General features: G+C 43.1%; 1 protein-coding gene across 12 annotated transcripts in view; it reads right to left on the bottom strand.

Annotated features, from left to right (window-relative positions):
- The window catches only part of UNC79 (unc-79 subunit of NALCN channel complex), a 119,279-nt gene that overhangs the window by 54,705 nt on the left and 52,268 nt on the right, over positions 1–12,306 (bottom strand). For all 12 annotated transcript variants that reach the window (XR_012764537.1, XM_075426263.1, XM_075426265.1 and 9 more), the window contains 3 exons: positions 6,074–6,360; positions 2,690–2,872; positions 1,707–1,869 (listed from right to left, as the gene is read on the bottom strand). Coding sequence is in view for 11 of the 12 variants with exons in the window: in XM_075426263.1 (XP_075282378.1) it covers positions 1,707–1,869; positions 2,690–2,872; positions 6,074–6,360 (633 nt within the window). In the remaining variant the exon portion in view is untranslated. The remainder of the gene's footprint in view (positions 1–1,706; positions 1,870–2,689; positions 2,873–6,073; positions 6,361–12,306) is intronic.

Here is a 12,306-nt window from a genome sequence, read left to right as displayed (position 1 = left end):
AAACAGGAAAAGGTACAGACATGCATAAAGAGAGTGCTTCTTGATGACACCAAACTGGGAGGCGTGGTAGACACACCGGAAGGCTGTGCTGCCATTCAGCGTGACCTGGATAGGCTGGAAAGTTGGGCAGAGAGGAACCTGATGAGGTTCAACAAAGCCAAATGCAGGGTCCTGCACCTGCGGAGGAACAACCCCATGCATCAGTACAGGTTTGGGGTGGACCTGCTGGAGAGCAGCTCTGTGGAGAGGGACCTGGGTGTCCTGGTGGATGACAGGTTGACCATGAGCCAGCAGTGTGCCCTGGCTGCCAAGAAAGCCAATGGGATCCTGGGGTGCATCAAGAAGAGTGTGGCCAGCAGGACGAGGGAGGTTCTCCTTCCCCTCTGCACTGCCCTGGTGAGGCCTCATCTGGAGTACTGTGTCCAGTTCTGGGCTCCCAACTTCAAGAAAGATGAAGAGCTACTGGAGAGAGTCCAGCGGAGGGCTACGAGGATGATGAGGGGACTGGAACATCTCCCCTACGAGGAGAGGCTGAGGGAGCTGGGCTTGTTCAGCCTGAAATGCTTCCAAATATCTGAAGGGTGGGTGCCAGGAGGATGGGGCCAAGCTCTTTTCAGTAGTGCCCAGTGACAGGACAAGGGGCAATGGGCACAAACTGAGGCACAAGAAGTTCCGTCTGAACATGAGGAAGAACTTCTTCCCTCTGAGGGTTACGGAGCCCTGGAACAGGCTGCCCAGGGAGGTTGTGGAGTCTCCTTCTCTGGAGATATTCAAGACCTGCCTGGACAAAGTCCTGTGCAGCCTGCTGTAGGTGACCCTGCTTCGGCAGGAGGGTTGGACTAGATGACCCACAGAGGTCCCTTCCAACCCCTACCATTCTGTGATTCTGTGATTCTGTATTTTTCCTCAGAAGGAGAGTTTGCCGCACACTAGAAAGACTGTTTGAGAAGGAGGATGTAAATAGCAAATAAGCAGCTCAAAGGCAAAACAGCTGAAAGGCAGCTGCAGATTAACATCAAAAGAACCTATTAAACTTTGATCATAAATACTTGTAATACACTTCAGACTTGAGGAACTACACTCCGTGACACCATGTTATTTGAAGCCCCAACCTTACACCAGTTCACACCATCACAGTACCTCTGTTACAGCTAGCAAGCACATAAAGAGTTAACAATCAGATGCAGACTCTAAGGGTTGAACCATTCTCTTCCACCTTTAGACATCTACATCATATACATCTGCAAGTAAGCTAGCCAACTTCAGCTCCTTCTACGGAGAAAAGTGACCTATAGACTGAATTCATTATTTTCCCTTCTCAACATCAAATACTTGCTACTATGCCATGTTATTATAAAGTATAATCAGAATCCAGTGTCAGGCTGGTTGCACAGCTTGTGCATGGGCATGATCAGTTAATATTATTAGAGAAAGGCCAAGGACTATCCCGGCTTGGTGACTGAACTACTAAGCAAGGTGTGCTCTCTCCAAGAGAAGTTAGACTGCTGTGCTATGCTTAGCCTACTGAGAAATTGTGAATTCCTTTTACTGTAGATGGCTATGGCTAGTCAGATAAGCCACACCTTGGACTTATTTCTGAGTACTATGTTCTGAAATTCAGATCATATTTACCTGTTTCTGTAATATCTGCAATACTTCATGCATTAAATCAATGACTATCATATAAATGAGAGCGTTAAATGTACCTTTTTCCTTTTCACTGTATCGGCTTATGTTACTGTTGTCACTATACAAAGGACCAGCAGTTGCATGGGGCTTGCAGCTGTGATATTGAGCATTGAGGGTATTGACTGTGATGTGGATTAGGTGAAGTATGATCTTGCTGATTTCACAGTCTCTGTAGGGGTACTGTTCAGTGAAAGAGAAAAATTTCAGCTTAAAAACCAACTTTTCTCCTTGGACAAACGTTTAGGCAGTAAAATAGAAAAAAGACAATAATATGGTCAGCTGGATGCCCTTTGCCTTCCTTTGATCACACAGAAGCAGGACTGTTTTCAGCTTTATAAATAGAATTATCTTTAAAAAAATTTTTTAAATCCCTACAAGAATATATTGTTTTGTTTTTTTTGAGTTTTATATGACAAAATCAACTATCAATAATAATGCAAAAGGTCTCATCAGAACTGTTCTCCAAATACTTGATTTCAATGAGCATATTTTCATTTCTAGTGTCTCCACTTCCTTGTATGCCCTACAGACCTTCCAGAAATTTAAGCGTATCAAAAGTATTCACAGCTCCATTTTACTGCATAAAAACACACTACATTTTAACACTTCACAAAAAGCATCACTTAACTACAGAATGCAAGCTGTTCATCTGACACACACTCCCCTTTTAAAGATAGTGAATTTTTTTAAAACTAATTCTAAGTTACTCAAAATACTATTCATTGGAACTTTATATAACATTTTTCCTATTTTCAAATCAATATTTTTATTTCTTGGGTAACCATGTGAAAGACAATATAGACAGCAGAAGTAATACTTCAGTAGCAGATAAAAGCCTAACTACTTCAGACATTGAAATGAAATACAGTGAGTAAGCAAATCTAAGAAAAGTGTTCTTTACAGTTCGTTTTACTTGCATTACAGCTAGGTGTTCCCTGTAATAAACCTCAAACAGAAGCGTGAATCTTGAGGGAGACAGTGTCTTTTTAAGACTACTCACCTTATAGAGAATGACAAGCAAAGCCTTTAACCACAACTGCCGAATGTGAGGTTTGAGGGACCAGAGGGAGCAACGAGGAGGCTGCTGAAAGTAATGCCTTAGCTGAGGACAAGTGCAATATTTCAACACCTGCACCACCAAGGGAAGAAGGTGTTTTCCCAGGTTGATGTTATAGTCCATCACCTGAAAAGAATATCAGCATAGGAGTTAGCTCACCAAAATTAAATCCACTGATGTTGAAAAGCAAAATAAACAATACCTCAACTGTATTAGTTCAGTGAAAAGAAACAGACATTTTAATGGAAGTGTCACTATCAGTTATAAAATTTCTGCCAGCTTGCCAGGTTCCCATTTTAGTTAGACAGGTAAAATGAAAGAAAAAAAGACCTGTTCTGAAAGCCTTTCATCCAGCAGAGTCTAAATTTTAACCAGCATTGGCAAGTTCATAAAACATATTATGCTGGGATAGCCTTGTATTATAGCACAAGTTGATCACCCTTCAACAGACACAACCATATTAGGTTTATCCCATGTTTAACATATGATGTAATTGTGGGTTGCGGGGGTGATGGTGGTGTATTTTGGTTATTTGGGGTTTTTGTATTAACACTGCATTGCCAGTTTTCATTATTTTCTCATCAGGCTTGCAACATTAGCTGTTGGGTTTTTTTAAGCCCCATGTTCTTAAGCCCTTTTCTCTGATGCTGGTTGACACCCAGGAAGGTGTAACAGCAGGCCAAGCTAACTCCAACACATCCTCCAAGTTCTAACATCTCCCTGCACAGTTTCAGTGGACTTAGTGTTGTATCAGGAGCCCTGTACATCCAAACAGGCTCAAACATCAGTTTCATCCACATCACCCGTTTTCCTTCAGGTCTATATATATATATATATATATTTTTTTTTACTAGAGCAAGGGGATGAGTCTAATTTAAACACAGAACTCAATCCTCAAGTTTGCTCCTGAACAAGCTGACTAGAGGTTTTTCCCTGTAAAATACTCTAGTTCAATGTGCCACTGTCTCAAATTTCTGTGCTGTATGCGTAGAGCTAAATAAATGAATCCCATGCCTATCCATGTAGGGTCAGCCTGTCAAACAGATGATATATAATCACCAAATATGGTCCTACCCTGCAATGCCTTGTTTCCTCAGGGTGACATACAGTTATATAGTATGGATAGGAAAAACTCATTCATATAAGGAAGACAGAGCCCTGCCCTAACACAGCACATACTGTAACGCAGATATGTCTTAAGCCGAGAAGACCCATTTTTTAAGTTGATACAGGAAGACGTGGCATAAACGATGCTGCAAACATTGAGCAGAGCTTCCCCGCCCAACAGGCCTGCACAACATTGCCACCGCGCGGGGTGACGCCGTGCTGCCAGCGGAATCCTGCCCACGGCTGCTGCGGGGAGAGGAAAAGGTATTCTGTGCATTCAGGAATCCCAAATACTCAGATTCTATGATGCAGAATACTAAGAGACATTTGACAATTTTTTTTGCTTGAACTGACCCTTCCAGTCAAGCTTGGAATCAAAACCAACGAGCCAGCAAGTCAGCCCAATCCCAGACTTTGTGGAGCTGATCAAGGAAAGCAAGTATTTATGACTAGGGAAAGGACTGTAACAGAAATAGCTCTCAAGAGATCCATACTGAGTTTTCACTCTGTAAACACATCTTTGGATTGCAAATAGCATTTCTCTTGCAGCAAAGGAGATTCCCAACACAAAGCAGCCCTACAGCTAAAAAAAAATCCTGCCAAAATATATATCAAAGTTTTGATGTCTGCTACGTCAAGTAGCAGGAGAAAAATCCTGGCCTACCGAAGTTCTCAAACTCCTTTTGACATCAGCAGAGCCAGGATTCAACTATGAATCTTTTCAAACAGAAATGGTGGATTCGGCTATGCTGAGACATTTTAAAGGCAGAAGAGGAAAGACAAGGGCTGATATTTAGTGCTGCAGTAAGTAGTACTTCTGAAAATCAGGTCAGTTTTGATCACTGAAGTTTGGGAATCCAAATTTGGAAAACATGTAAAAAAATGTGGCAGATACTGCCCTGTTGTCTAACCTGCCACTTCCAGACTCTTAATACAACGGTAACAGGCCTGAATCTCCCTTTACATACTTCAGCTTAGAACTGTACAAGTGAAAGATGATTAACCACACCTAGCAATGGTGCTCTGAGACAATGGATCAGGATGCATTTGCAGCTACACAGTTTGCATTAACACCTTCTATTTTATCTACTGAAGCATGGACACCTGACTTCTCCATGACTGTGAAAGATTATCCAAGTATCTACATTACAACTGACTTAAAAAAAACAAAACAAAAACCACAAAATCACTAATTCCAATGTACTAACCAGAAAATCCTGGTAAGAATTGCAGATATAGAAAAGGCCAGGATAGCTCTGAGCAATGTTTGAAGGTTACAATGGGCATTTTAAGAGCTGGGGCAGGGGAGATCTGAAATCACAGCCCTCTCTCCCTCCTAAGGCAATCCTTTATGAGGGACTGTGACAAGGAAAAAGTGTGGAAGTGATGATGATGCCTTATTGCAAATAACAAGAACACTCTGCAAGTGTGAAATGTTTTTCAGCCTAGCATCACCAACTGCTCTATCAGTAAGAATTAACTGAGCCTCAGAAGAGCCTTGTGAGGTAGGAAATTACGGTCGTCTTTGCAAAGACAGAGAAAAAAGGCACACGGCAAGGATGTGCTCAGTCATTTATCATAGCAAGATAGGCAGAAGTTCACCACAGTGGCACCACTCCCTACGAAAGGGAGAACAAAAAGTCCCGGTGCACTCTAAGGAAGAAGGAGAACGAGTCTCCTGCGAAGTGAAGAATGTCAAAGAGTTTACAGACCATTCATACAGGGAAACAAGCTAGAGCACACGGGTACCAGGCCTTCCTGAGTGGGAAAGGAGGAAATGACACGCGAGGAAAGTAAGGCATTCAAAGGCTAGGGAAAGAGGGCAAAGAGGTTTGGAGCAGTTTCTAATTTTTCAGAGTGGTAGTATTTGCATGCCTGCATGCACACAAAACCGTTCTCTCTATGCCAACGATGCAGCGAGCTTAGAGTACTAATAGGAAGCTATAAATTAGCATATTTCTACTTAACTATTTGCTTTTGAACTGCAAAGCAAAAACCTAGAGAATACACTTGATTTGGCTACACGGAGCCTTCTGAGAGTAAAGAAGAAGCAGCCATCCTTGTTCCCAAATTCTTTCACCAACTTACGAGGTGTTAAGAATGTTTAAGTAGGATTACTGCACTCAGCCATTATTCTGGTGCAAACAAGGCTGCACTACCACCATTTCAACAACAGGCAATGAGAAATAGCTGCAAAAAATAGTAAGTGCCTTCACCTACTTGCGCTATTCCAGCAATAAAGGCATTAAAGCAGGTCGAAACACGCATTTTTTGTGGTGCAATCATGAAGCATCCTTCCTGCTGATCATAACCAAGCAGGACGTACAAATGGCGCTTCACTGTGTTGAAAGCTTTAGCGCTGCTGATGTCGGACTCAGCGCTGCTCTCATCCTTCGCCATGAACTTCATCAGCACAGTAATGAGCTGGTGGACAGTCTGGTGATCAATCCCAGCATCCTCTGGTAGCAGGTCTTTTATTGTATTATCATTCTCTGGGGAGGCTTGTCCTATCAGCACAAGAGAGACATTGGTATCAGACACGGGATATGACAGCGTACAGAATACACCAGAATTTTTTTCCAGAGTTCATTGCTCCCTTTCTGCCCAAATACACACAGTGAAGTCATGGGAGACAGGCATGCATTTCTGGGGGCATTGTTCCTCTGTTGCCTCAGGCCCAACAGCCCAGTAACACCTACTGGGTACACTGAACTCCATTTCTCAGGTTTCCCATGTTTAAGAGAGCTGCTTATCTTCCCATAACAGTGCATTTCTGACAAATTGATGGTTATTATTCCTCCATATCTATGCATTAAAGGAGAATCATACCACCACCACCAAATTCTCACTGAGCTTAGTTTACAGTCTTTCCTCAGCAAAAGTTAGTGGACATAGGTCTTCGCCAGTGGAGGATGTACCAAACGGCAAAGGTAGGAGATGGAGAAAATTCTACCAAATAATGATTAAAGAATGAAGGCTTCCCATTTTAGCATTGAGCCCGTATTTCCCTCAAATAACATGGGCCAAAATGTAGGCACTATAATTTATTAGGTTTTGGGACACTATGAATTATGTCAAAAATTTGATGACTTTTCCCCAGCAAAGAAGCCTAAGGCTCGGTTTCATCAGCACTGAATGGATACAATACTTTGCATGGTAACATGATCATGTGAAAGACAAGAGGCTGCTTTCAAAGCACAAGGAAGTCTGGGTGCTGGCTGTCGCTATCCAAGCAAAACAGACACACTGCAAGTAACCGTCGCCAACCAGGCATGTGTTTTCACACCTTTTTTTAAATATAGCATTTCCAGTTACTTTTAGGGCCATCTATCATGACTAGAATTCTTCAGCAATTGCCTTTGGAGCTACCCTCTTCCATTTCACCCTAGTTGTAAGGCGTTTTTTTAGTGCTTAGCAGTTCCCAAAGATCTACATTATACTAATGCTAGGAACTGATTGCATGAAGAGCAGCAGTTCTTTCACACATCAGTACCTCAGACTCTTTATTAAATAATTCATATATTTCCTACCCCAATAAAGTATATTATTCCAATATATTTCCTACCCCAATAAATTAAATTATTCCAACATGTTCTATTTTAAAACAGTAACTTAAAATCAATGCTTCTGTGTAAATAAAATGCATTATATGCAAAATAAATTTAAAAATATTTCCACGAGGATAATCAAAGGGAACAGAAAATATTATTCTGACTGCATCAAAACAGGGCAATACTTGAAAATTAAGTTTCTGTTACACCATTCATTTTAGTTTGTTCATTAAACACAGTAACTGTTAACAATTAAAATTATTTTTTACTAAAATATATTGTGATGTATTTTCTGATCCATGGTTAAAAATCTGTCTAACAGCAAATAATTTAGATAAAACAAGCTGGTATGAAGCAGAATTATAAAATGATCTACTTGTTTTCATTTCAAGCATAAATCCTTTGAACTATTGGAAACAAATTGTTCTTGTAAAGTACGGACTAAGTAGAAGTTTGCAGGATAGACCCTACAAGCAAGATGAACTCAAAGTATAATCTTAAAAGTGCTCCTGCATGTCTGTGTTAGGGTTACTAGCTAGCGACTAATAGTCACTTATTCTGTCAGTTACTTACATGTCTTAGGGTTTATGTAAATTCATAGCTATATATTTACAGCAAATACTAAAAAATATTTTAATATTCTAATTTACCCATATGCTCAATGTAATACGCTATTCTGACAAGGGACTCCTTTGCTGATACAACTGCATCTGTCTTAGGTTCTTCACCAGCAAAACTGCAGTGTCTATCATTTTTCAAATAATTTTAAATATGTTATGTTTTATTGGTGGGTGAGCAAAGGGGTTTGTTTGATCGACTGTTTTGCTAAGCATGGGAGAAGGTTATTATTTCTACGACAGTTGAAAATGAAAACAAGGGGGTGGAAATTTTCAGAATCATTTCTATTATCAATAACTTTACTGGTCTCATTTTGGTCAAAAGAAATCATAAACTTCACATTATAAATTTTTTTATTATTCTAAACAGTTTTCACTGGGATTTATTTACAGAAACCCTCCTTCAGAATGAAAATGAAAATTCTCTATTCACGGTTTTGCTGGACCAAGATTTACAGATGCAAAAAGAAAACAATAATTCTAAAATATTTAGAATGAGAAATACAGCAAGTTCAATTTTCAGAAGCACATTAAAACTGTGTATAGAAATTAACTTTAACTTTGTGGACATCAATTAAAAATTATCTTTCCATATATCATATCCAGGTTAAAATCTTCCATGAAATAAAGACACCATTTTCATGAAAATTATATGACTGTTTTCTTCAGCCCTATTTATTTTTATCTCTAATACATGGTGTGAGTTTTTCCATAAAACAAAAAAGGAGATAAGATGGAATGAGTCAAAGGATCATGGGGCTCTAAATAAATCCTAGTTCTCCAAACAGACCTCAATGAGTGATTAATCTGAAAAAATGAACTTCTTTTACTTTCACTTGCTGACCAATATAATTTAGAACCTCAGTGATAAAATGCTCAATTTTGCCTTGAGTTCATAATACACCAGTTAACAGACACTTCCCAGGACTTTTCCTGACATTTTACTTTCCAGAAATATTATTAGACTTTCTGAAGCATTAAAATCTCATTCCTCATACTTCACCCTCACTGAAAACTATACAGCTGGACACAGCGAACAGAGCTTCACCCCAAGTAGTTTGTCATAGCTCTACTAAGGCTCAAATCTAGTGAATGTCAATCACCTCCTGTTTTCACCTCTAATGCAGAAACCTGCAATGAATCAGCAATGGAAAACTTCTTGTTTAAAACTACGAAAACCCTATGATTCAGTTTAGGCAATAATCTTTCAGAGTCCAGAAAACCTTCCTCTGCTGTCTTAAATGGGTCTTAAGTTGCATCAAGCTTGAGCTACATTTCCACTTCATTAACATATGATATAGGGCATTCTGTATCAAACCAAGCTGTTTAGATTCAAGCTAATACGGCAAAACCAAGGCATCCCTGCCTTTACAGAGGCTATGGTGGCTTTTACCCCTCAAAATGTGTGCGTATATGTCCTGGGTTTGGCCAGGACAGGGTTAATTTTCACTGGACTCCAGGAAGGGGCACAGCCAGGCGGGCTGACCCCACCTGGCCAAACAGAGCAGGGTATTCCATACCATGTGCCGTCAGGCTGGGTTCTGGTGGGGGGGAGCTGGGGGGCAGGAACGGACCTGCAGCTGGGGAGCTTGCGGTGGCAGTCGTGGAGGGCGGCTCTGCAGGTCATGCGGTTTGTGTTGTGTTTTCTCCTTATCTGTATTGTTGTTGTTACTGTTCCCTTTGTTTGCTGTTCTGTTAAACTGCCCTTATCCCAACCCACCGGTTTCTACCTGTTTCTTTCCATTCTCCTCCGCACCGCGGCGGGGGGAAGGGCAGCCACGTGGTACTTTTCTTACCGACTGCAGCCGAACCAGAACATTTAAATTGGCGCCCAACGTGGGGCAGGGATAACGGCAGGGTGGAGCAGCAGGTGTTGAAACAGCTTTCTTAGATTTTGTTATACGCATTTATTTTGTTAGTTAAACAGTCACCGGAAAAAAATGTTTCTGACTTTGATCAAATGTCTCTGGTATTTAAACTCGTACTTGCTTTGTGTTTTCGTTGCCGTGCTGTTCATTACCTTGGGGAAAAAGATCAGGATGACGATTCTGCTGTACTGTATGATATCAACTTATGACATGATAACATCACTGTGCATGAAATTAGGCTTGTATTTACATGCGGCACTGCAGTCATTTCCGTACCCTGGATCCTATGTCTTAGAATTTGTTAATAATCAAACCCAATCTGTGGGGAAAACCGGAGGGGATACCTTCCCTCACTCGTTTGCCCCCCCTCTCTCCTTCGGGCTAGTCCTAAAGGCTTTTGAGAATTTCGAGTACCCGTGGGATACTCAGGCCAGCACTCTCCTTTTGTTCTGCCTCCTGAATAGGTTTCAGCTTTTGTTTAGGGTTAAACAAGTAGTTAAGAACATCCTGCAGAGACCTGCACCGGGGCTGGATAGCTGTGAGTGGCTGGGTGTGTGGGACAGCATGGGCAGATGTCTAGAGCAGTGGGCACCCCCGGTGTCTTTGAAACTCACCCCTGAACAAGTGCAGAATCCGGACAAACTAGTAAAATATCTGCAAAAAGTGTGCTGCCACCCTGGGAACTCCAGAGAGACACAAATTACCGCAAGGTGCTGGGGTCTGGCCCATGCCTACCGAGCCCTGTTCAACACTGTTCAGTGGCCTAAAGGGGAAAGGGGGGGAAGCAAAGTGGCAGGCACTGCGACTGGCGCTGCCCCCCCCAGCTGGCCCTGCAGCCCCTCCAGCCCAGCAGGCAGTCACAGCCCCCCTGACTGGCACCACGGCTGCCGCTGCCACAGCTGCAGGGTCTGGGCTTGGTTTCCCCGGCAGGCACGGCAGCGGCTCCAGCCCCACCTCCAGCCACAGGCATCGCGGCTGAGCCCAGTGACCAACCCGTGCCGGTAGCAGTCGCCCCCGTAAAACTAAAGAAAGACACAAAGAGAGCAGATCACTCTGGGAGGGATGACAATGAGCCAGGGTCATCACGGGAGATAGAGACAGAGATCATCACCCGGTCCCTGTCCCTGGGCGAGCTGCGAGACATGCGGAAAGATTTCAGCTGCCACCCTGGCGAGCGCATTGTCACCTGGCTGCTGCGGTGCTGGGATAATGGGGCCAGCAGCTTGGAGTTAGAGGGCAAGGAAGCCAAGCAGCTGGGATCCCTGACCAGGGATGGGAACATGGACAAGGCCATTGGGAAAAAGGAACAAGTCCTCAGCCTCTGGAGGAGACTTCTGCCAGGCGTGAGGGAGAGGTACCCCTTCAGTGACGATTTTGTATGCTACCCTGGCAAGTGGACCAATATGGAGAGGGGTATTCAGTACTTGAGGGAATTAGCTGTGTGGGAGCTGGTTTACTATGAACCAGACGATGACCAGTTACCCACAGACCCAGACGAAGTCCAGTGCACGGCATCTATGTGGAGGAAGTTTGTGCGGAGCACACCATCCTCATATGCCAACTCATTGGCAATTGTAAACTGGAAAGGTAAGGAGGCACCAACAGTGGATGAGGTGGCTGTCAGACTCCGGCAATATGAGGAAAGTCTCTCTTCCTCCCTTGTCTCAGCTGTGGAGAAATTGGCCCAGGAGGTGTGGCAAGTGAAAGAGAGTAGGTCCTACTCCCCACCTGTACGGGCCAGTGTCTCAGCTATTAGGGGCAAGCGTTCCTCTGCTCAGGAGAGGGAATACAGAGGCTATACACCCCAGGGCACCCTGTGGTTTTACCTGTGTGACCATGGAGGGGACATGAGGAAGTGGGATGGAAAACCCACCTCAATTCTAGAGGAACGAGTGCGTGAGTTGCGAGGTAAAACAATCACAAAAGGGGATTCTGTTAGGAAAAATGCCGCTCCAGTTTCCAGCAGCCAGCTCTCCAGGCCAGGTAGACAGTTTGATCTTGATTCCAATTCTCTGGAAGGGACCTCCAAGTCATTCTTACAGCAAGTGAGCAGCAATTTCTCTGACCAGGATTAGAGGGGCCCTGCCTCCAGCCAGCTGGAGGAAAGGGACAACCGGGTTTATTGGTCAGTGTGGATTCAGTGGCCTGGCACGTCAGATCCACAAGAGTATAAAGCTCTAGTGGACACTGGTGCACAGTGTACTTTAATGCCATCAGATTTCAAAGGATCAGAGTCCATTTGCATTTCGGGAGTGACAGAGGGTCCCAAAAGCTGACTGTATTGGAGGCTGAAGTGAGCCTCACTGGGCAGGACTGGCAGAAGCACCCCATTGTAACTGGCCCCGAGGCTCCGTGCATCCTTGGGATAGACTATCTTAGGAGAGGCTATTTCAAGGACCCAAAGGGGTATCGGTGGG

This window comes from Opisthocomus hoazin, chromosome 7 (genome assembly GCF_030867145.1).
Source record: "Opisthocomus hoazin isolate bOpiHoa1 chromosome 7, bOpiHoa1.hap1, whole genome shotgun sequence".
Taxonomy (NCBI): Eukaryota; Metazoa; Chordata; class Aves; order Opisthocomiformes; family Opisthocomidae; genus Opisthocomus; species Opisthocomus hoazin.
This window is presented reverse-complemented; position numbering and strand designations above follow the sequence as displayed.